At 42.6% G+C, this 26712-nt stretch overlaps 1 protein-coding gene across 1 annotated transcript in view; it reads right to left on the reverse strand.

Annotated features, from left to right (window-relative positions):
• Nucleotides 1–26712, reverse strand: part of LOC131950944 (uncharacterized) — a 145561-nt gene that overhangs the window by 37150 nt on the left and 81699 nt on the right. The window contains exons 4-8 of the mRNA XM_059313156.1: nucleotides 22911–23057; nucleotides 22375–22469; nucleotides 19595–19764; nucleotides 10364–13422; nucleotides 8010–8030 (exon numbers count right to left, since the gene is read on the reverse strand). Of these exons, the coding sequence (XP_059169139.1) occupies nucleotides 8010–8030; nucleotides 10364–13422; nucleotides 19595–19764; nucleotides 22375–22469; nucleotides 22911–23057 (3492 nt within the window). The remainder of the gene's footprint in view (nucleotides 1–8009; nucleotides 8031–10363; nucleotides 13423–19594; nucleotides 19765–22374; nucleotides 22470–22910; nucleotides 23058–26712) is intronic.

Below are 26712 nucleotides of genomic sequence, written 5' to 3' on the forward strand. Positions count from 1 at the left end.
GGAGATACAGGACAACATCAATCATCAGGATGTGCTATCATCAACATGATCGGTAACGTGAATTGTTGCAGACAAAAGTCGAGTGCTGCCCTCATCATTAGGGCAATGGCTGAGTAGGTTTATATGTCTCGAGGGTTGCTGAGACGTCGTGTGACGGCCATAACAACATTAGACGGCCATAACAATATTAGACGGTCATAGCAACATTAGACGGCCATAGCAACATTAGACGGACATAACAATATTAGACGGTCATAGCAACATTAGACAGCCATAGCAACATTAGACGGACATAGCAACATTAGACGGACATAACAATATTAGACGGTCATAGCAACATTAGACGGACATAACAATATTAGACGGCCATAGCAACATTAGACGGACATAACAATATTAGACGGTCATAGCAACATTAGACGGCCATAGCAACATTAGACGGACATAACAATATTAGACGGTCATAGCAACATTAGACAGCCATAGCAACATTAGGCGGCCATAGCAAAAATTAGACGGACATAGCAACATTAGACGGCCATAACAACATTAGACGGCCATACTAACATTAGACGGCCATAGCAAAAATTAGACAGACATAACAACATTAGACGGACATAACAACACTAGACCTCCATAACAACATTAGACGGTCATCCACAACATTAGACGGTCATCCACAACATTAGACGGCCATAACAACATTAGACGGCCATAACAACATTAGACGACCATAGCAAAAATTAGACGGACATAGCAACATTAGACGGCCATAACAACATTATACGGCCATAACAACATTATACGGCCATAACAACAATAGACGGCCATAACAACAATAGACGGCCATAACAACATTAGACGGCCATAACAACATTAGACGGCCATAACATTAGACGGCCATAGCAACATTAGGGGGTCATGACAATTTAAGTTCAGACATTAGCACTAAAACCAAACAAACAAAAAACTATCAACAAGAAAATCTATCGCAGTGTATCATACCAAAATAAAATTTAACACTTTAAAATAATAAATCATATATAACGGCTGCTATTTATCTTTTAAAATAGTAATAATAAGCCTATATATCCAGAATACTAAAAAAAATAATAAAAATACAAAACGAAGAAATTACATTGGTTAAAATACTTTAATTAATTAGCCACCGTGAGTGTATTCAATATTGTCACTCCCCCATTATACGACTAAAATAAGATCTTGAGAATTTGTGTAATAGTTATTTAAAAACTGGAATCGGTCAAGAAACGATTATCAACGAGAAGTATATGCATTGAGGAGATAGGTTTATCTGTAAGCATCTTTAATTTACGAGCAATTTTAAACATTGCATTAAATAATTGGGGAAAACCCAGCAAATTTCTAAGCCCGACGCACAATTTAGAGGACATTTAATTGACCGATTACTCAGGGGAAACAACCATTACAACGATCGCTATTTAGTCCCACAAGAGTTATCCCCCATCTCTCAGCCTATGATGTGAACAAATATCCGAGTCCATTAACCTACATTAGCCACAGTACAAAGCTATCATTGATGTTTAGGTTAGGTAGGCGTACATTGTGACAATTTATTTGGAATACAGTATTACTTGTGACACATCTATGTAGAGTACAGGTGTAGTGACAAATGTATGTAGAGTACAGGTGTAGTGACAAATGTATGTAGAGTACAGGTGTAGTGACAAATGTATGTAGAGTACAGGTGTACATTGTGACAAATGTATGTAGAGTACAGGTGTAGTGACAAATGTATGTAAAGTACAGGTGTACCTTGTGACAAATGTAGGTAGAGTACAGGTGTAGTGAAAAATGTATGTAGAGTACAGGTGTAGTGACAAATGTATGTAGAGTACAGGTGTACCTTGTGACAAATGTATGTAGAGTACAGGTGTAGTGACAAATGTGTGTAGAGTACAGGTGTAGTGACAAATGTATGTAGAGTACAGGTGTAGTGACAAATGTATGTAGAGTATAGGTGTACCTTGTGACAAATGTATGTAGAGTATAGGTGTACCTTGTGACAAATGTATGTAGAGTACATGTGTAGTGACAAATGTATGTAGAGTACAGGTGTAGTGACAAATGTATGTAAAGTACAGGTGTACCTTGTGACAAATGTATGTAGAGTACAGGTGTAGTTTGTGATAAATGTATATAGAGTACAGGTGTACATTGTGACAAATGTATATAGAGTACAGGTGTAGTGACAAATGTATGTAGAGTACAGGTGTAGTGACAAATGTATGTAGAGTACAGGTGTACCTTGTGACAAATGTATGTAGAGTACAGGTGTACCTTGTAAAAATGTATTTAGAGTACAGGTGTACCTTGTGACAAATGTACGTAGAGTACAGGTGTACCTTGTGACAAATGTACGTAGAGTACAGGTGTAGTGACAAATGTGTGTAGAGTACAGGTGTAGTGACAAATGTATGTAGAGTACAGGTGTAGTGACAAATGTATGTAGAGTATAGGTGTACCTTGTGACAAATGTATGTAGAGTATAGGTGTACCTTGTGACAAATGTATGTAGAGTACATGTGTAGTGACAAATGTATGTAGAGTACAGGTGTAGTGACAAATGTATGTAAAGTACAGGTGTACCTTGTGACAAATGTATGTAGAGTACAGGTGTAGTTTGTGATAAATGTATATAGAGTACAGGTGTACATTGTGACAAATGTATATAGAGTACAGGTGTAGTGACAAATGTATGTAGAGTACAGGTGTAGTGACAAATGTATGTAGAGTACAGGTGTACCTTGTGACAAATGTATGTAGAGTACAGGTGTAGTGACATATGTATGTAGAGTACAGGTGTAGTGACAAATGTATGTAGAGTATAGGTGTACCTTGTGACAAATGTATGTAGAGTATAGGTGTACCTTGTGACAAATGTATGTAGAGTACAGGTGTACCTTGTGACAAATGTATGTAGAGTACAGGTGTAGTGACATATGTATGTAGAGTACAGGTGTAGTGACAAATGTATGTAGAGTATAGGTGTACCTTGTGACAAATGTATGTAGAGTATAGGTGTACCTTGTGACAAATGTATGTAGAGTACATGTGTAGTGACAAATGTATGTAGAGTACAGGTGTAGTGACAAATGTATGTAGAGTACAGGTGTACCTTGTGACAAATGTATGTAGAGTACAGGTGTACCTTGTGACAAATGTATGTAGAGTACAGGTGTACCTTGTGACAAATGTATGTAGAGTACAGGTGTAGTGACAAATGTATGTAGAGTACAGGTGTAGTGACAAATGTATGTAGAGTACAGGTGTAGTGACAAATGTATGTAGAGTACAGGTGTACCTTGTGACAAATGTATGTAGAGTACAGGTGTAGTGACAAATGTATGTAGAGTACAGGTGTAGTGACAAATGTATGTAGAGTACAGGTGTAGTGACAAATGTATGTAGAGTACAGGTGTAGTGACAAATGTATGTAGAGTACAGGTGTAGTGACAAATGTATGTAGAGTACAGGTGTAGTGACCAATGTATGTAGAGTACAGGTGTACCCTGTGACAAATGTATGTAGAGTACAGGTGTAGTGACAAATGTATGTAGAGTACAGGTGTACCTTGTGACAAATGTATGTAGAGTACAGGTGTACCTTGTGACAAATGTATGTAGAGTACAGGTGTAGTGACAAATGTATGTAGAGTACAGGTGTAGTGACAAATGTATGTAGAGTACAGGTGTAGTGACAAATGTATGTAGAGTACAGGTGTACCTTGTGACAAATGTATGTAGAGTACAGGTGTACCTTGTAAAAATGTATTTAGAGTACAGGTGTACCTTGTGACAAATGTACGTAGAGTACAGGTGTACCTTGTGACAAATGTATGTAGAGTACAGGTGTAGTGACAAATGTATGTAGAGTACAGGTGTATTGACCTAGTGATTCATTGAACAGATGAAATAGAATTCATTGTGGTATGGACAGGTAGTCTCGCTAATTACGACAGTTTGGTGATAAGTGGGGGGATGGGGGGAAGGAGGGGGGTGGGGAGGAACGATAATTGCTAAAATAACTAGACATTAATTATGAATGGGCAGTCCCTTACGTTTATTCTCCCCCCGCCCCCCTTTCGATTTCTCTTTCTCTCAACAAATCAAACAAATAGTTTACGGTGGGAGGTTGTTGCAACGCTGTAGACCTCGTGATTTTTTGTTTGTACGGGGAGGGAGGAGGGAGGGGTAAAAGGGGAGGGGGAGGATGCTTGTCATGAATCTGATCACGAGGACAAGGGGACTATAAGAACAGACAGACATTTGTAGATCCGGGTCTCGTTTCCCCAATGGCCTTGACCCCAAATTGACCTCAACTCCACTAAATCAATTTGAGATTTAAATAATTAGATTTCCCGAATGTTGCACGGGCAGATAACCCATGAAAAGGGACATAACAATGATCTTTAAGACTATTAGCTCGACACATTCCCAGAACTAGAAAAAAAAACACCTGGTTATTTACGCAGAAAAACAATAATAAAACAAGACCCAGTTCTGAAGACTATAGATGGAAATTCTTGAACAATATTTAAATTTTTCCCCCTAAACAATGGATTTAAATTGATAATCAAGAGTAACATGACTGTATGGGTTAAAATGTCGTAGTTTGTGATGTTTGTGACATAACTGTATACCCAAATGTCGACAGACAATGTCATCAGCCAAATGTCGACATATAATGACATCAGCCAAATGACACCAGCCAAATGTCAACATGTAATGACATGAGCCAGGCTTGTGTAGAGGGACCAGATGTTTATTGTTGACATGGACGAAAAACGCATGTTAGGGTTTTCTACATTCCATTTCCGTGAAGTCGTATATTTAAAAAAACAACAACTATTAAAACTCGAACTTCAAAAAGTATTTTAAAAATTCGATATTTGCAATTATTATTTAAAGTTTTCGACTTGGGCTTTTGACCGTAACATATTTAACTGCCACTGAACGCCACCGTGACCTAATTAAGGTGTGTTTGTTTTCATTTACATTTAATCACCATCAGTGACCGAGAAAAAACAAATTGGCCTTCCCCTCTCCTCCTACCCAAGTATTGAGATTAAAAACAATCGTTTTGTACAAAAGGTATACAAAAAAAAAACATAATCAAAATTATGTCTAAGTTACAAAACACAATTTAAAAAAAATATTTTAACGGTTCATAGTCTAACCCGTTTAATGGCGGTTATATTGGCGATCATGTTATATAACTTGAAAAGAGTCTTAAATATGTTGATACGTGTGCTATCAATATGTTGAAACGTGTGTTAAGTATGGTGACAAGTATGTTATATATGTTGACATTGACAAGTGTGTTATATATGTTGATAACTGTGCTATAAATATGTTGACATTTGTGTTTTATATATGTTGACATCGACAAGTCTGATATATATGTTGACAAGTATGTTATATTGACATTGACACGTATGTTATATATATTGACATTGACAAGTATGTTATATATGTTGACATCTATCCGAGTGTTATATATGTTGCCTACGTAATAAAATGTTGACAAACGTTGACACAATATCAGATCAAATCTTGACTTCCTGAAGCATCAAATCTGTAGGTCAAGACTCCACCATTAAATTCTTGACAACGACGTCAACAAATGAACAAAAACCAAATGAAAGCCAACCCATAACAAAACATTTCTCTCTTCCTTCTACTTTGGCAAACGATCAGAATTTAATTTCGTTTTTTCTCTCCTTTAAATCTACAAATGTTCTTTAATTATTAGGTTAAATTCTACTTCCTTTCCCCCATTCACTGCGTATGTTTTCAACCCTTTAAATTTGATTTCATTTATGTTATTTCTTGACGGAGATGACATACAAATAAATATGGCTGACATGGGCTGTCTGAGGAAAAACAACATGGCGACAGTCCAGTTCTGACGTCAGCATACGTCATCACAGCAACAAAAACAATGGCGGCCATGCATGTATTTACGACCCCCTCAAACACACGTTGACAAATACATGCAAAACATTTGCTTGAATAAAACAATCACCAATCATGCACCAGTAAAAGAAATCATGGAGGTAGGCCAATTTTGAGCAGTATATAGGCTACTATACTTGCATGCGGTTGGGTAGTGGGCTATACTTTGAGCAGTATGTAGGCTACTATAGTTGCATGCAGTCATATTGGTTATTACAGTGCAGGATTGCATCATTACAAAATAACTTGGTTATAAAAAGCAAAAAAATAAATAATTCGCCATTAAAAAAATTCACAACGAGCCTTGCTGATCCATCGCCTACCATTATATCGAAGTTTATCCCATGTTTGTCACACCATGGGCGACTGTTATCCCAAGTTTATCCCATATCTTTCCCTAAATTCAGGCATTTCATGACTGTAAACACAGGTAAACACAGGGCGACTAGGATATTTCAGTTTCTCGTTTGTGTCACATTTGTGACTTTGTTCTCATGGGGAGGGGGGGTCACATTGGTGATACGTTCTCTTGGGGGGTCAAATTTGTGACCCACTTACACACCCACAAGCCTACCCCTCATCGAACACCCCCCTTCATTTAAATAACCCCACCACCCCACCCCCTCACCCTCACCCCCAAACCTGCACACCTTAACAGTTGAACCTAAAAAATGTGTATACCCCACCCCCCAAATTAATTATCTAACATCCGTCATCGACCCACCACAAATGACGTCTTCTTAAAACGCCTGCCTTTCTTTTCACTGAAGTTAATACCACTCTATTGACCCCCCAGTCCCACAACATTGAACTTAATACCATTGTATTGACCCCCCCCCCCCCACACCATTTAACTTAATACCATTGTATCGACCCCCCCCCCCCGCAGTCCCACACCATTGCACTTGTAGCATCAACCCCAGAGACAAGTAAACGACTAAATAAACCACTTATACAACTTTAAAATCTTAATACCACACCATCGGTTTCTCGCTCGATTCTACGTCTACTTCTGTTTGTTTACTACATAAAGAACTACAATGTAGCTTGATAGAATGAGCTGTTTACAGTTTTTACAAACCAAAAAATCACGGGTCTCTGTTTACCTTTGTGCAAATATCATGTTACCCAATGTGTAAATATCATGTTACCTAATGTGCAAATATCATGTTACCCAATGTGTAAATATCATGTTACCCAATGTGTAAATATCATGTTACCCAATGTGTAAATATCATGTTACCTAATGTGCAAATATCATGTTACCCAATGTGTAAATAGCATGTTACCCATGTGTAAATATCATGTTACCCAATGTGTAAATATCATGTTACCCAATGTGTAAATATCATGTTACCCAATGTGTAAATATCATGTTTACCAACGTGTAAATAACATGCTACACAACGTGTGAAAATCTCATGTTTACCGACATGTGAATAGCTCTATCAACGTGTGAATAGCTCTATCAACGTGTAAATAGCATGTTTACCAACGTGTTAATAGTTTGTTAAAAATGATTTTGATGAACGAATATCTTGACTTTATTTCATTAATCACCACAAAACTCTTCTCTCTTAATTAGCAGAGAGAGAAAGAAAGAGCAAGAAAGAGAAAGAGAGAGAGAGAGAGAAAGAGAGAGAGAAAGAGAGAAAGAGATATATAGAGAGAGAAATACTAGTTAAAATACCCGGCTTTGACGGAGGAGTTCGATAAAAATGTTGAACGATGGTTGGTTGGCTAGCAGATTGATCAAGTATTGCGGATTAGCAAGGCTCTGTGACGTAATCATCTGTGATTTTGATTTGATATTTCACAACCACAAAAAGTTGTGTTTGTTGTTTATTGGGAAATCGGCAATTTAAAAAAATGTAAAACATGGATTCAGCGTACTGCAATAGCGATTAATACATTGCAAATAAAAATTATTTAAATTAAAATAAAAAAAAAAACAGCTCTGGGTATTTGACAAAATAAAAAACAAACAAACAAACAAACAAACAAACAACTCACCCTCTTTCTTGGAACGGGAGGCTAAAAATAGACAGAGGTGGTGTAACATACTCACGACGACAAAATCTAATGAGGGGCTGACTTAAAAAATGAGGGGCTGACTTAAAAAATGAGGGGCTGACGTAAAAAATGAGGACTAAAAAAAATCACAAAATGATAACGAAACAAAACGACTCCCAACTACTGAATTAAACGAGGCTGTGTAGGACTTGGGTCAGGAAAAAAACAAACTATTGTGGGACTAGAGGACCTAGGACGTAGTGGTACACCCAGGGGCGTGGCTACGGTAGGGGGGGAAGGGGGGTGATACACCCCTGGTAGAAGATGTAACGAATGGGGAAGGAGATTAGTAGTTATATAAAGGCGTCTTTATTTAATGTCCTCCTATATATAACGCCTTATTGTATTCAATAGGGTCGTGTATATATTGGGTCTCATTATATAAGGGTGTTATGTATTAAATCTGTCTTGGGGGGGGGGGGGGTCGTCCATAAATGACGTCACACTCGTATGGGGAGGGGGGGGGGTCCGTAATTTTGTGACGGTGTGTGACGAGGGAGGGGGCGGGATCAGATGGCGCGACGTCACACTTTTTCATTATAAAAAAGCAATGTTAGAAAACGAATTTTTGACGTTATTTCGTGTTTTAGAAAACTGTTTTAATAAATTACAATAGGAATTGATTACAATACTCTATTTTGACAGAGTTCAGACAAGATTTTGGAAAAATATCGATGTTTTAAGAAAAATTCAACTGCATTTCGAGGGGGGGGGTTGTAGACTGAGGTGTGACTTCATTTTAGGGGGGGGGGGGTCTGGCTTTTTGTGACGATGTGTGGCGGAGGGGAGGGGGGCAGGTAAAAACCATTTTAAAAAGCGTGACGTCATTTATGAATGACCCCATGTATGTAAAGGTGTCATGTATATGAGAGGATGTTGTATATAAAGGTAAGGTGATTATGTAAAAAGGTTGTCATATATATATATATATATTTTATATATATATATATATATATATATATATATATATATATATATATATATAAGGGTATTATGGATTAAGTCTTAATGTTATATTAATATATTAATGCATATAAGAGTGTCATTTTTATGATGGCGTCAGGTAAATAAGGCCGTATAGTTATGAGGGTGTCGTGAATTAAGACCGTCTTGTATATAGAACATTAGTGAGGGTGGCGAGGGGTGGGGAGGTAGCAGCCACGCCCTGGGTGGAACCAATCCTCTACCCTAGCACTTTTAGTGGACTACTCTAGTCACTAGACACGCCCTACCATCACACATCAACACCCACACACAGTGGTCACCATCACAACACAAACAGAATGATGCACATGGTTTTAGGCATTAATGTCACTATGTTTATACATCGTTTTTAATGTGTGTGGGGAGGGAAGGGGGGGGGGGGGGCGAGAAGGGGTTGGTGGTGGTGGTCCCTCAGCTTAGGAAGATGAGCTTAGAAAAAATTATTCATGTTTTAACATACACTAACTAGGACATGTGATAGTCATTGTAAACTAATTCCACCATTTCTGTATCCGAATGTGGAGAACAATGTAGCTTTTGCCATTGTTTATTTTTAGCGTCTTTTGTCACACCCCCCCCCCCCATCTCTCTCCCCCCCCCCCCTCCCCCCACAAAAAAAAAGAAATGAGTGAGTATACGCTTCTCTAATGATGGAAATAATTCAATAATTCACATTTTTGTTATAACCTGGTGAAACACACATGAAACAGGAAATGACAAATTTACTTGATATAAAGAGAAAAAAAAAGACGATAATTTTAGTAAAGTCAGTAGACGATGACGAAATAATGAGAAAAATATGACGACACAGTTTAGTGTGGTTTCAGCGGTTCTCACGTTATTTGAAATAAAATGTTTGATCAAATTTGAAGGAAAATTGTTTGCGTAGTAATCTTTTGCGTTACAACATGGCGCTATGTAGCTCATTACAATTAATTATAGACGGTAATTAATGAAAAGGTGAAAAGTAATTTACATATTCACCCCTACATGATTGCAATTTGTCTTAAATTTATTAGGACTACAGTAAAATTATAAATTTAAAAAGATTTACTTCTACAAGTGGCGTAAACAATATTTGCTGATAGTGTGAGAACCGCTGGTGAGGATGAAAACATTGAAAAAGTTGAAAAAGTTAACAGTGATGGATATCTAGGAGTGACTGGTGCAGATGGATGAAAGATGTTTAGTAGACACATCACACATCTGGTGTGGGTGGGTGGGGGGGGGGGGGGGGAGGGGGTCACACAGCTGATGTGAGTAGTGGGGGGGGGGGAGACACACACGTGTGGACAGGTGCACAGATTTACCTCTTCAAATGCCCGTATCTTATCCCTGACGCTGGTGCTCCGCTCCCCCGTGGCGCCCTGCTCCTCCTCCACCGAGGCCGACCGAGGGCGCGCCTGAGGAGGCTCGGGGGTGGCCGAGGGCTGGGCGCCGGTAAACGGGGCCGAGCTGCTCCGGGCGCGGCTCGGGTACTCCCCACTGACCGGGTAGGTGAAGATCTCCGTGGGCTGGGGCGGCGCCATCTTGGTGGGAATGACGTCAAACCTGGAGAAGTCTTTGGCCGTGCCTAAAGTTTTGGTCGTCTGCTCCCCGAGTCTGGCGCCCTTCTGCTCGTGCAGGTAGTCCTGGGTCGTCAGGCCCTCAACGTTCTCGTACAGCGGGCTCGTCCGGCCGTTCATCTTTTGCTCGTCAAATTTCCGGATGCTTTTCCGCGGCGAGATCGGGGGCCGGACGACTTCCTGCTGGGCGGAGTTTGTCTGAGGGGCGTGGTCCTGCCTGAGGGGCGGGCTGTAAATCATTTTGTTGGGTGGGGCGTATGACGTGTCGCAGGTCACGGGGGCGTACGTGACCTTGGCATTGTCGTAAGGACTGACAGCCCTGTAGGGGGAGCTGACGTACGAGCCTCGAACTGATTCTTCTAGCTCCCGTACGGCGCACTCCTCATCGAAATCCGTGCCCGGGGAGGACGGGGAGTGCGGTTTGGGAGGGGAGGAGTCTGAATCCGGAGGCGTGACCGGCGAGGGGAAGGCGTAGAGATCCTGGTCAGGGGAGGAGCTCGGCGAGACGGACGTGCTGTCGGAGAACTCACGCTTGATGCTTTTCGTCTCCGGTGTGGGTGGGGACTCCATGACCTTGTAGTGGGGGGACACGGACTGCTCCTCCGCCTCGATGTGCTGGATGAGGATGGGGCTGGGTTTCGCCTTCAGGTCCTTGGCTTTCTTCTTCTCCACCGAGTCTTGCCGGGGTAAAAACTTCCCAGCCGGCGCGTCTTCGAACGAGCCCTCTCTACTCCCGGGCTCGCTGGGGCTCTCTGTCCTTATACTGGGGATGGGCCGCTTGTCTGGCCCGTCGAACGAGGAGGAGAAAGCCGGAGGGGGAGATAGGACTAGTTCCGGATCGGGTAATCTCCGTTTCGGTTTGGGCGGCGGGATGGGTTTCATGTTAGCCGCGCCACGTTTGACGATGTTTTCCATGTCTTCGGCGATTTTGTGAATCTCGTCCGTGATGAGCGCCTCGAAGTCACGGAGGTGTTTGGAGCCCTGTTCCTCCGTCAGCGCCCCCTGCCTGAGGGGCGGCTGGAATGCTGAAACTGTGGTGCTGATGCAGGGCGCCGAATGGGGGAGGGTGGTCGTCTGGCTGGTGCAGGAGAAAAACGGGGCGTCGCTGGCCGCGTCGTGTATGTCGATGTCGTCTGCTAGCCTGTCGGACAGGTCTGACACGTGCTTGACGTCACTTCCTAGTCTGCTGATGTCCTCGAAGTTCCCGCAGCGTCTGAGCGTGCTGCTGTAGGTGAAGCTCTCATCCTCCATCCCGTCGTTGTCGTCGTTGTCGTAGTCGTCGTACTCCTCGTTTAGCTGCTGCTTCAGCTTTTTGGCGGACGGGGGAGGGGGGATGCGGGGGATGACTGACGGCAGGGGCGGCTTTATGGGCGGGGTGGGTTTGGCCTCGAAGAAAGATTTGGCCGTCGCTGGCCCGGAGTCGTCGTCGTACTCGTCATCGGCGGCGTTGATGGACCTCTGTCTCTCGAGTTCCTCCATCTGTTTGGCCAACATGTCCTCCTGCTCGGCCTCCTCCACGGAGGGGGACACGTCCAGGATGGGGGAGAGGTCAATCACAGGTGACCAGTCGGTCGATGGCGGCCGGGCTTTCTGTCGTTTCGACCCCTGGAAGTCGATGGATTTGGCCGAGGGGTCCGCCAGCTCCACGTCCTCAATGTCCTCCGTGGACGGCTGGGCGTTGTCATAGTAACCGGGGGAGACGGGGGAGGAGCAGCTGGAGTCGGCGCTGGAGTCGGGGCTGAGGGGCTCCCCCATGCCGAGGTGGGAGGAGGCGTGAGGTAGCAGGTTGGGCGGCGAGACGCTCATGCAGGTCAGGTTGGCGGTGCTGTTGGCGATGGTGGCGGCGTAGGTGGCCAGATCCATGACGGGGGCGGAGTGCGACATGGAGAAGGTGGGCTGGAAGTCGTTATGGTGGGGCTGCGTGCTGATGCTGGTGGGGGGCTTGGCCCGGGGCGTCGGGATGTCGAACGGCACCGTCTCGCCCATGATGGTCAGGATGGAGTCCTTGATCTGGTCGGGGGAGATGGGGGACGGCTTCTGGGGCGCCTGAGACCCCGTCACGCCGTTGTCTAACAAGATCGTCTGCACCGTGGAGTCTCCGTACAGTTCCTCCAGGGAGAGCTGTCGGGACGGCGGGGAGATATCCGTGTAGGTGAAATGGTTCTTCTTCTGCTCTTTCGGACTGAGGGACCCTCGCCTCTTCCCCGGGTAGGAATCCCTCCTCCTGGGGGAAAATGGCGGGCTCTCGAGGCCCTCCCTCCAGCTGGGGCTTCTAGGAGGCGTCGGGCTATTTATAGCATGGCTGTCTGTTAAATCATGCGTGGCTGAGAAAGGCGCATCGGCGGGAAAATCCTCAGCAGAAGGCGGGTGTTTTTTCGTCTTTTGATCAGCCGACAAATACGCCGAAAACGTCGTCAGCGCATGCGCAGGGGCGACCGCCTGATGCGCGTTTGTTTTCCCCGCGGTGGATCCTACTTTCGTTTTCACCTCCGGGGCGGATGTCTTCTCTTTGGCCTCGCTACTTTCGGTTTCAGACTTCCGGTCGCCGCTCCCGGCCCCGTCCTCCTCGTCTGAGGAGGTGTGGCTGTGAGAGCGGGACAAGGTCAAGGATTTGGGCCGGTGCTTTTGCCGCTTGCCGTCCTTGCGGGTACTTACGCTGGTCACGACGGCGTCGCGGCAACTCTCGTCGGTGCTGGAGCCCCCGTCGGGCCGACTCCGCTCCGACGCCAGCTCGTCAAAGTCGAGGTCAGAGGTCAGATCGGAGAACTCGTCGGACTCGCTTTTGGGCAGGCTGGCACCAGGACCTGCAGAGGTCAAGTGATCTAATTAGCGCGTGACATTCATTTATTTAATTAGCGCGTGACATTCATTTATCTAATTAGCTCGTGACATTCATTTATCTAATTAGCGCGTGACATTCATTTATCTAATTAGCGCGTGACATTCATTTATCTAATTAGCGCGTGACATTCATTTATCTAATTAGCGCGTGACATTCATTTATCTAATTAGCGCGTTACATCATTTATCTAATTAGCGCGTGACATCATTTATCTAATTAGCACGTGACATTCATTTATCTAATCAGCTCGTGACATTCATTTATCTAATTAGCGCGTGACATCATTTATCTAATTAGCACGTGACATTCATTTATCTAATCAGCTCGTGACATTCATTTATCTAATTAGCGCGTGACATTCATTTATCTAATTAGCTCGTGACATTCATCTATCTAATTAGTTAATGAAATAAAACGATTAGTTTTTAAATCAATGAATCTAATTAACAGTATGACTAAAATCAATTAAAGCAATAATTTCCGTTAAGTAATTCTGAAACGTTTTGAATATTTCTGATTGATTTTTTAAAACTTAATTTCTCTGACTGAATTTTACTAGATTTTTTTTTCTAACTGAATTTTATTTTTTACTGAATATACTTTCAAAAAAAAAACTTGCAAACTTATTTACTTTACCAACCGTTTAACTTAATTAGTCACTAGATGATTAGTGAAAGCAAAGCAATTTTTAAAAAATCCAACTAAACGCTGATTGTTCCCTCACAGACATCATCATTGCCCAGCTAATTACTAATTAAAATCGCCAATAATTTGAGTCATTGAAAAAAGCTACCATAAATTATACTGGATTTTAATTAAGTTTGTCCTAAGTAATTTAATTACTGGTAATTGAAACTTCTGTTACAACACTGTTTTTCTACAGCTAGCGAAAGTAATACATGAAGAATGGAAAGCGAATACTGAAAGGCGAAAACGTAATTAACAAAATTGACAAGCATATATTTGTTGAATAAAAATAAAGATTAAATGTTTGAAAAAAAAAACAAGTATTGACGTAAGAACATAAAGTTTAGATGAGCGGATGATAAACTTGACACTTTGACAACTAAACTTTATACGTCGTCGTTAACTTTGTTAACAACGACAACTGGCTACTGAGGGAAAACCATCTTGAGAAAATGTCACAAGGTGACAACGTTACAAATGTCAACTTCAATTCATTAATCTCTTGCATTCACCGCATATGGTGTATGTAATTCACTTGGAATATACTCCACCCGTTACTTTATAAGCAAGGTTCCTTTTCAAACCTGACGCTCTATGGGCAAATGAAGTAGAGTTAGCCTGCCTGCGACCTCAGCATATGAAAGGATAATGTGATCAGCACTATGCCCAGCCACCTTTACTTTCCCTAATAGGTACCCATCAGAGATGGGTGGATTCAGGGACGGTCTACTGACTTGATTCGAACTCGCGTCTTCCGGGTTAGCAATCTGGCTCTCTACCGCTAGGCCACTCCCTCCCCCAATTACTTTCTACTGCAGCACAAATGCACTGCACCATACATCACCATCGACTCTACTTCCGTCTACAACATCTTGAAACCATTCCACTGACATCATTAGCATATGCACCTGCTTCTCTGGTCTAGACCTATATAGCTATCATGCAGGGTTGAAAATAAAGCACCCAATTAAAAAAAACAACAACAAAGCATGCAGTATAGAGATTCAGGCCCTACCCCACACCATCAGCATATTAAGGCATATATAGCTTTTTCTATGAGAACCCTTAATTTTTACTACCCCCCCTCTCCAATCGGAAAAAAGTTATACAACCAGTTTTATTAAAGTTAGACGTGTAGCAAATCATATAGATCACAAGCGTACGATGCAACATAAGGGTGTGTGTATTTATTTAGATATGACAAGTTTTTCACAAGAACAGAAAAAAAATGTAAATGTTTTTTGTCCGAATCAAGCACAAATTAAAACATTAAACTAAGCAAGAAAAACATACGAGATAAACAAAATAACAAACTGGCTCGACCAAATACCGACATCTAACAGACCTGAAATCGTGAAGTCAAACACCAAAAAACCGGCATCACTACAACACTGACAAGCATGCTACAACACGACTCATGCTAATTGGAGAAAAAAAAATGGACGAGCAAAAAACAAAACTTCACCACAGGGTCCCATCATGTATAGCAGTATCCCTGTGTTAGTTTGGGGAGAAAAAATAGTTCATTCAAGAGAATTAAAATAGTAACAGAATAGTAACGTAAAAATATTTCATTCAAGAGATTCAAAATAGTAACAGAATAGTAACTAAAGAATGTTTCATTCAAGAGATTCAAAATTATATAACAGGATCCCTATGTCGGATAATGGAGAAAAAAAATTTCATTCAAGACAGTCAAAATAATGAGTGTGTAGTAACGTAAAATATTTCATTCAAGAAAATCAAAACAAAGAAAATACAAATCAGCCACGAGAGAGGTGATGTGTGGTTGGAAACATTGCTAACATGTATATTTTGATACACACTTGACAGAATCAGTGTTAAATTATATTTGATTTTGAAAACAAACTTTAACTAAACCGACATCTGACATGCGTGTGTGTGAGTTCTTTCAATCGTGAGACATTCCATGCTGTTTGTGAGCCGGGTAATGATCACATTTTTAAACAATACATTATATAGGCACATATAGGGCCTATCTTTCATAGCTGGCACCTAAAGGGCCTATCTTTCATAGCTGGCACCTGTATCTATAATATCTATCATAGCTGGCACCTATATCTATCATCTGTGTAGCTAGCAGATTTCAATTAAAAAAAAGACAACTAGATTTTAGGACAAAAACTAATAAAACGATTATTTAGACATTAGTTTGTAGATTGTGTGTGCTGAATTAGATAAGTGTGATTCATGACGCAATAAAATTATTTCTATTTAAATATATTTCCATTACAAAGCAATTCTAGACAATGTTTTACAGCCGTGGATTGAAATAGCAAACAGCCATACTACAAAAAGCTACGTGCATTTAGATAAATAGATACAAGCATAATTGGATGGGTCATAATTTCAAGGATAAAAAAAATAATTAAATAATTTAGGAAGTATTTTCTAGGATTACAATCAACGAAGTATTTTCTGAGATTAAAATCTTGTGTTTTTATTCCAGTCCCAACATCATATTCTACCATCCCAACATCATATTCTACCACCCCACCATAATATTCTACCATCCCAACATCATATTCTACCATCCCAACATCATATTCTACCATCTCAAAATCATACTCTAATATCCCACCATCATATCTAATGTCCCAAAATCCTATTCTAATATCCCAACATCATATTCATCCCAACATCCTATTCTACCATCCCAACACCATATTCTACCATCCCAACACCATTGTCTACCACCCCAACAACATAACCATCTGTTTACACTGACACATCACCATCACATACCCTTGTCCTGTCTGTCCACACACAAACACATCCGTCTGTCTAAATTGCTCTCTATCATTTTTATTGGGCATTTTTTCTGGCTAGCAGTATCGATTACAATATTTTACCCATGCTGACAGCCTTATTTTTAGTGTATCGATATCGCCCTGAATTAACCAACCCCAAATTGGCAGGATTCTAGTGTGCCAGATATTCAGACTAGATTTTGGTCTGGTTTGGACAAACTGGCAAGCTAGTCAGTCGTGTATCTGGCCACACCAAATCAAATGTGTTTTGACAGTTTTGTAGATCCGTCCCCATATTGTCAATAGTGACCCAAATACCCACAGTTAACTAAAACGATGATTTAAACAAATCTGATGATTTACTTGATAGAAAACTCGAACTGATCGGGTTTTGGCTCAAAGAGTGACCAATGTGATGTCACACATCACAAAACAAAACTCTGACCATCCGTATCCAGTAGTTCAGCATGTTTTATCAATAACTGGAACAATCTGGCTATGGTCTTGTATTACTATTAAAAATCTGGCCATTTGTCTGTCTTGACCAGAACATCTGACCATATGTGTGTTGCTGCTGAATTAGCAGAGAGCGTAATCGATTACTTGCATATTTGATTCCAGCTTCTTGAAGAATTTGTTTACGAATACAGCGTTGGAAGTTGAAATAAATATGATGGAGTGGGGGGGGGTGTAGCGTGGAAATACCAGCAGATTGTTACATCAGATTGTTACAAGCCCACTGACCAGCAAATGTTACAAGCCCACTGACCAGCAAATGTTACAAGCCCACTGACCAGCAAAAGTTACAAGCCCACTGACCAGCATATGTTACAAGCCCACTGACCAGCATATGTTACAAGCCCACTGACCAGCATATGTTACAAGCCCACTGACCAGCATATGTTACAAGCCCACTGACCAGCATATGTTACAAGCCCACTGACCAGCATATGTTACAAGCCCACTGACCAGCATATGTTACAAGCCCACTGACCAGCATATGTTACAAGCCCACTGACCAGCATATGTTACAAGCCCACTGACCAGAAAATGTTACAAGCCCACTGACCAGCAAAAGTTACAAGCCCACTGACCAGCATATGTTACAAGCCCACTGACCAGCATATGTTACAAGCCCACTGACCAGCATATGTTACAAGCCCACTGACCAGAAAATGTTACAAGCCCACTGACCAGCAGATTGGTAAAAAGCCCACTGACTATGAGATTGTTACAAGCCTACTAAAGCAGGAAGCTGAAGCCTAATTACCAAGGTGCACCTTAATAGAAACATCTAAATAACGTGATGCCATTCAGACCCCCATCACCCATGATTAGAGTACATCATACATTTCTAGTTATCAGAAATTTAATTATCTATACTTAATTTAATAGTCTTTTTTTTTTCATAAATTTTTTATTTAGAATTTTAGCTCTCAATCCTTAATCTTTATACTAAATTAAAACAAGAAGCAAGACTTAGTAAACGTCATTACTTCCAATTTAAAGAAACAACATTAGGTATGAAGTATAATGAATTACTTTAATTCATTCAAATTTCACTCTAGCTGTTGTAAGCTACTGTCACTATTAGAGAACAGACTGCCGTATCCTTTGTATCGCATATGGTGCGCATGTACTTGTTGTCGTGTCGTGTGTATATGTCGTCGTGTCGTGTGTACTTGTCGTCGTGTCGTGTGTACTTGTCGTGTCGTGTGTACTTGTTGTGTCGTGTGTACTTGTCGTGTCGTGTGTACTTGTCGTGTCGTGTGTACTTGTCGTCGTGTCGTGTGTACTTGTTGTGTCGTGTGTACATGTCGTCGTGTCGTGTGTACTTGTTGTGTCGTGTGTACTTGTTGTGTCGTGTGTACTTGTCGTGTCGTGTGTACTTGTCGTGTCGTGTGTACTTGTTGTGTCGTGTGTACTTGTCGTGTCGTGTGTACTTGTCGTGTCGTGTGTACTTGTCGTCGTGTCGTGTGTGCTTGTCGTCGTGTCGTGTGTACTTGTCGTGTCGTGTGTACATATCGTCGTGTCGTGTGTACATGTCGTGTCGTGTGTACTTGTCGTGTCGTGTGTACTTGTCGTCGTGTCGTGTGTATATGTCGTCGTGTCGTGTGTACTTGTCGTGTCGTGTGTACTTGTCGTGTCGTGTGTACTTGTCGTGTCGTGTGTACATGTCATCGTGTCGTGTGTACATGTCGTCGTGTCGTGTGTACTTGTCGTGTCGTGTGTACTTGTCGTGTCGTGTGTACTTGTTGTGTCGTGTGTACTTGTCGTGTCGTGTGTACTTGTCGTGTCGTGTGTGCTTGTCGTCGTGTCGTGTGTGCTTGTCGTCGTGTCGTGTGTACTTGTCGTCGTGTCGTGTGTACTTGTCGTGTCGTGTGTGCTTGTCGTCGTGTCGTGTGTGCTTGTCATCGTGTCGTGTGTACTTGTCGTGTCGTGTGTACATGTCATCGTGTCGTGTGTACTTGTCGTGTCGTGTGTACTTGTCGTGTCGTGTGTACTTGTCGTCGTGTCGTGTGTACTTGTCGTCGTGTCGTGTGTACTTGTCGTCGTGTCGTGTGTACTTGTCGTCGTGTCGTGTGTACTTGTCGTCGTGTCGTGTGTACTTGTCGTCGTGTCGTGTGTACTTGTCGTCGTGTCGTGTGTACATGTCGTCGTGTCGTGTGTACTCACCTTTCATCTTGTTCTGCTCGTACACGTGTCGGGCAAACTCTGAGTTTTGGCTGGAGGCCAGGGATAGGCTGCTGAGGTCCATGCTGAGACCCATCCCTAGGCCGCTGTCTCCCCCACACCTCGACCCCTCGCGGCTCTCCCGGCCCTCGCTCGTGGGCTCGCTGTCCTCCCTGGGCAAGACATCATTACACATTACATACTGCATCATTACACATTACATAGTGCATCATTACATATTACATAGTGCACCATTACACATTACACAGTGCACCATTACATATTACATACTGCACCATTACATCATTACACATTACATAGTGCACCATTACATATTACATAGTGCATCATTACACATTACATAGTGCATCATTACACATTACATACATTTGTCGCCATTTCACATCATATACATATTTCAACATTACATATTACATATATCACCATAACACATTATATATTGCACTATTACATAGTACATAGCACATATTGCACCATTACACATTACAAAATAGCAACATAACATATTACACTAATCATGTGGAAAAAGTACACATGTAATCCATTATGCACACTATGATTTAACAAAGTTTTTCCAGAGAACATTATAATGTGGTTGTATGCTATTCCCTAACATGAAACAAAAACCATTGTTGACGTGAGCGCTAGTTGGTCTATGTGATGTAACTTAAAGTGATTGAGATGTCATTTTGGCTGTCCTTTAGGGGGGTGGGGGGAGGGGGTGAGAAAGTTTAACTCACCCTAACATTTGCCTGCCTACATGACAGATTGCTGTATGTAAACCCTCTATTGTACCATCCAACACATCTCATAGTAAAGTTCATTTTTCGAAGCTGACGGTTCATGGAGTAGAGTTCACCTGTTTCTGTGACCTCGGCATATGAAGAGATAGTGTGGTCAGCACTATGACAAGCCGCCTTTGCTTTCCCTATGGTGAGTTAGGTACCCATAAAAGATGGGTGGACTCAGGGACGTTCAACTAACTTGAACCCGTATTCGAACTCGAGATTTTTTAGTTAGCCATCTAGCGCTCTACTACTAGACCCACGCCGTAACACATCACATTAAAAAAAAAACCTTTTGCTCGTATAGTATTCTTCCCCATGTAATTACTTTAACCTTTGTGTTAAATTTTTGTTGGCCAATCTAGGACAAGTTTGTCCACATCGTAAGTCAAGCTAATCTGGCCAATAAAATATTTAGTCACTCACTACAAGTTTGTCGTACAACCCCCCCCCCCTCTCTATAGTTCCCACACCCCCACACCAAAATATCGTGTAAGAAATCACTGAAGCCACCAGCAGTGGTCTCACTAATCCGTGCCAGCGGATTAACGCTAATCCTATCGGTCTCTGGGTGACAAATATTTTCTCCCCTCGCGATATTTGATAGCTGGGACAACTCCAGCGTGTGTTCATTAGAGGGATTATCTCCCCTCACACGGATTAAAGGGGTGGACTCATATGTAGGGCGGGGGAGGGAGGGGGCGATATTTGATAGCTGGGACAACTCCAGCGTGTGTTCATTAGAGGGATTATCTCCCCTCACACGGATTAAAGGGGTGGACTCATATGTAGGGCGGGGGAGGGAGGGGGCGATATTTGATAGCTGGGACAACTCCAGCGTGTGTTCATTAGAGGGATTATCTCCCCTCACACGGATTAAAGGGGTGGACTCATATGTAGGGCGGGGGAGGGAGGGGGCGATATTTGATAGCTGGGACAACTCCAGCGTGTGTTCATTAGCGGGATTATCTCCCCTCACACGGATTAAAGGGGTGGACTAATATGTAGGGCGGGGGAGGGAGGGGGCGATATTTGATAGCTGGGACAACTCCAGCGTGTGTTCATTAGCGGGATTATCTCCCCTCACACGGATTAAAGGGGTGGACTAATATGTAGGGCGGGGGAGGGAGGGGGAGTTCGATAGAGGAACAGGGTAGGGATGGTTGAAAATGGTGAGATGAGGGTAGGGTGGGGTGGCGTATGACAAGCGGCCAGTGTCAGGACGAGCGTACTGGTCATCAAACATGTTCACAGAAGTAGAAACACAGGATTATGTCGCACAGTTACGTTGCTACACTAGTGACAACTCCCCCTCCCCCCCCCCCTCAAGATAAAAAAAAAGTAAAGTTAAGTTCCCTTTTCAAACCTGACGGTCTATAGCTCAAGTGAAGCTGGACTGCTAATCCGTGGGTCTCGAGATCGAATCCGGGTTCAAGTCAGTAGACTGTCCCTGAGTCCACCCAACTCTGATGGGTACCTTACTCATGCTAGGGAAAGTAAAGGCGGCTGGGCTTAGTGATGACCACACTCTCTTCATATGCCGAGGTCACAGAAACAAGTGAACTCCCCCCCCCCCCCCCCCAAGATGTTACTCCAGTAACACCACCCCCTTCCTTCACTAGTGCCACCCTTAAGGTACTACAGTGGCTAGTAATAGATTGGAATAGGGTAAGCCTTGAACTTTATTGGGATATGGTTAGCCTTGACCTTTAGACTACCATAACATTGGATGATTTACTTCATGTAACAGCTTCAATGCCTGCTCTAAGAAACATATCTTTGTCTCTTTTACAAGTATCTCTACCCTGCCTTCCACCCCTACTTTCTACTTTCTGCTTTCTACTCTCTACTTGCTTCTCCATACTTTCTTTTCCGTGCTTCCTTCTCTATACTTTCTACTTTAATTTTGGTGAGCCTAGAGACATTCTCACACTTTATCTGACCCTGTCACCCCTATAAACAAGAGAATGGACTGACCTGGACTCCCGACTCCCTCTGCTATCTCTACTTGAAGCGTACGAGGCGTTGGATACCATGGACGCGTCCATGCTGGAGGTAAGTTGGTTGTCACGCTGTGGAAAAACATGGTGGGTGCAATCTCTGGGTGGGTTTTAGTTTAAACACATTGTCCACGTTTAACACATTGACCATCTTAAACACATTGACCACATTAAACACATTGATCACTATAAACACATTGGCATTCTTAAACACATTGACCACCATAAACACACTGACCAATATAAACACATTGACCAATATTTACCATCTTAAACACATTGACTATCTTAAACACATTGACCACTATAGACGATTTTAATAAACACATTGACCACATTAAACACATTGACCCACCTTCAACCCATTGACCAAGCATGCCCCACCTTCTCAAGGAGCTGGCTGCCCGACCCCCCTGTGATGACCCACCTTCTCATGGAGCTGGCTGCCCGACCCCCCTGTGATGACCCACCTTCTCATGGAGCTGGCAGCCCGACCCCCCTGTGATGACCCACCTTCTCATGGAGCTGGCTGCCCGACCCCCCTGTGATTTGCTTCTCCAGGGGCAGCTCCGCCTCTGGGTGGTAGCCGTGGTACCACATGCCGGTCGACATCATCAGGCGACGCCTTTTCTCACACACCACACACACCCACTCCTGGATCTGTGGGGAGAAGATGTGCACATTGTGGGGAGATGTTTACAGTGTGGGGAGATGTTTACAGTGTGGGGAGATGTTTACAGTGTGGGGGGATGTTTACAGTGTGGGGAGATGTTTACAGTGTGGGGAGATGTTTACAGTGTGGGGAGATGTTTACAGTGTGGGGGAGATGTTTACAGTGTGGGGAGATGTTTACAGTGTGGGGAGATGTTTACAGTGTGGGGAGATGTTTACAGTGTGGGGAGATGTTCATATTATGGGGAGATGTCTACATAATAGAGATGTTGTTCACAATATAGAAAGATGTTCACAATACGAGAGGATGTTCTAAATATAGGACAATGTTCACATTATGGGAAGACGTTTTAAATATGTGAAGATGTTCCCAATGTAGGTGAAGACAACACATCTCCCTAATAAACCCGAACCCTCTTGTTTACTACAACTTTTACAGCTAAAAGACGTTCTTAGACTTTTCTTTTTGCAAACAGCTCGAAAAAAAATCACCTTATAATCCACTCTTAAATTCACAACCAACTCTAAAGCAATAAATAAATAACAAATGACAAAAATCTGGCAAACAATTTGATCTCACTCCCAGCCGAATCAATCCCACAATCCCCCCCCCCCACAAAGTACCAAGCCCGCTACAATCTTAAATTGATGGCCCTATCGTAAAGTGCTGAAACTCCCCCCCCCCCCTCCCACCAGTATCAGGACCAGACTTGCAGGCTGATCCACCCAACCCCCCCCCCCCCCCCCACCAGTATCAGGACCAGACTTGCAGGCTGATCCACCCAAACCCCCCCTCCCACCAGTATCAGGACCAGACTTGCAGGCTGATCCACCCAAACCCCCCCTCCCACCAGTATCAGGACCAGACTTGCAGGCTGATCCACCCAAACCCCCCCCTCCCACCAGTATCAGGACCAAACTTGCAGGCTGATCCACCCAAACCTAATCAGCCGATCAAAACATACTCTCGACTAGACGACACCAAAATAGATTTTTTTTCCAGCACAAGTGGATTGAAAGAAATCTCGGACTCACGGAATGTTCTTTTGGTCAGGAGGGTTTAATGTTGAGGGCTGTCTATAAATACAAGGCTTTTTCTTGACAATAGGTCCAAAATACGAGGCTGTTTCTTATTAATAGATCCAAAATACAAGGCATTTTCTTATTAATAGATCCAATACGAGGCTTTTTCTTATTAATAGATCCAAAATACGAGGATTTTTCTTATTAATAGATCCAAAATACGAGGATTTTTTTTACAATAGGTCCAAAATAGAAGGCTGTTTCTTGTTATTGTCAATACAAATCATGCCCATTTAATAACTGAATAGGTTCTTTTAAATTACGTTGAGAGATTATTGAAGGCTTAGATCATACTAAGGTTTAAGTAAAGCTTGGTATAAAATTAGTTTTAAGCTCGTACGCTACAGTCGGATGTAAGATTAAGGCAAACATGCTCAGGATTAAGGCTGACTTAATGCAAAACTTTATGTAAAATTGGAGTATTTGTTACGCTTACGAGTGCTGGCTTTAAAACTAATCCACATCATAAGCTATAGTTGGATGTAAAAATTAGGGACAACATGACGTCACGTTTCTACAATGACGCAGGCAGTTAGTTAGGGTTGGGTAAGCTGCTGTGGTGTCCCTATCTCTGGTCAGCTAAACTATGCCATCATTAGCCAGTTTCTAGCTAGAGCTGTCGCTGGGAAGGGGAGGGAACTGTTGACTGACTGGCAGACGTCTTCAGTCGCCCAGACGACATTGGTTTCCTTGCCTCATCATTTGGTCGTCTGGTTGTTGGGTCAGCCGTAACCATGGTTACATGGGGCAAACAAAACTAACGGTCGATAACAAACTAAACACATCCATCCATCCATCCATCCATCCATCCATCCATCCATCCATCCATCCATCCATCCATCCATCCATCCATCCATCCATCCATCCATCCATCCATCCATCCATCCATCCATCCATCCATCCATCCATCCATCCATCCATCCATCCATCCATCCATCCATCCATCCATCCATCCATCCATCCATCCATCCATCCATCCATCCATCCATCCATCCATCCATCCATCCATCCATCCATCCATCCATCCATCCATCCATCCATCCATCCATCCATCCATCCATCCATCCATCCATCCATCCATCCATCCATCCATCCATCCATCCATCCATCCATCCATCCATCCATCCATCCATCCTTCTATCCATCCACCCATCCATCCATTAAGCCCATCCATCACTCCAATTATTCCACGAAATTTTAAAGGCTAACTTACAAATAAAAACTACAAAGTCTATTTAACAAATTGTTCATGCCGCCGTCACGTCAAATCGCCATCTTCCATCACCCACAATCTAAACACACCCCGCTCTTTACCCTCCACCCAGAGCTTCCCCACCCCCTGTTGGATTTTTTACCAAAGGTCAGTCACTTGGTGAAAAATTCCTAGACATTTTAGTTAAATCCCGGAAATATCCCTCACCCCCCACTCTCAACCCCCACACCAGCACCCCACACTGTTATGCCCCTCACCCTTACCCCACCCCCATACAAACAACAAACAAGGCTGTTTTTGTCTCTCGCGACAGCTGTTCCGACGTTTTGTTTCATAAGGTTTCACGTCAAGTGTTTTCGTGGCTTATTAATTACAAAGTTTCTGGAGGTAAGTTACATGGCAACATTTTTTTTCGTTTGAAACAGAAGCAAACAACATGCAGAAAGAAACCTGGGATGCTTTTTGCGCGTGAGTACATTACAATTATTTCAGTGTTTCTCGGTGTCGTGTGGTAGAGCGTACAAAAGCTGACTCGAAAGTCTCGAGTTCGGATCCAAGGCTCAGCTCTGATGGGGACCTGTCTCACGTAATAGGGAAAGTAAAAGCGTCTGGGCATAGTGCTGACCACACTATCCCTTCATATGACGAGTTCACAGAAACCGATGAACTCTACTGTACCTGTCCTATGTAAATTAAGACACCAACTGGTAACTGCAACTTACTTTTCACTTTCTCGTTGAATGTTTTTTTTTTAATTCTCTTTTTGAAAAATTAAAACCTAAAAAAAATCTCAGAAAAAACCCAGAAAAGAGAATGTTCAATCTTGTAATCTGCCTGCTTGATCTACTCGCGACTAGAAAACAATAGAAAGATCATCATGGGAGATAACTCCCAACTAGCTGTGTATACAGTAGAGTTAATGAACTTGCTTGTCCCGGACACGACTACAGAGGAATGGATAAATCAACACAATGGGCTGATTCTTCCACTGTTATCTTGACTTCTGTGTCCCTACGTCACTTCCGCCAGACTAGAACACTTGACACGTGGTGTGGATCACGTGATTAAGTTCGGACTGGGATTTGAACTATACTGAACCAGAACACACGTATGTGCTGCATGATGACAGACGTGTGATGGACGATGATAGGCGTGTGATGGACTTGTCAGTTGTTTTAGTGAAGTAGAAATAGACATGCACAATAACACCATTCTATTTAATCGTTCGTAATACAAGATGGCTGCCTCGCAACATCCACTGTACAAAATGGCTGCCGCGCAACATCCACTGTACAAAATGGCCGCCTATCAACGTTTATTTACAAGATGGCCGCCTAGCAACATCCA

The sequence above is a fragment of the Physella acuta genome, unplaced genomic scaffold, assembly GCF_028476545.2.
Source record: "Physella acuta isolate Inbredline_101_S28 unplaced genomic scaffold, ASM2847654v3 ptg000791l, whole genome shotgun sequence".
Taxonomy (NCBI): domain Eukaryota; kingdom Metazoa; phylum Mollusca; class Gastropoda; family Physidae; genus Physella; species Physella acuta.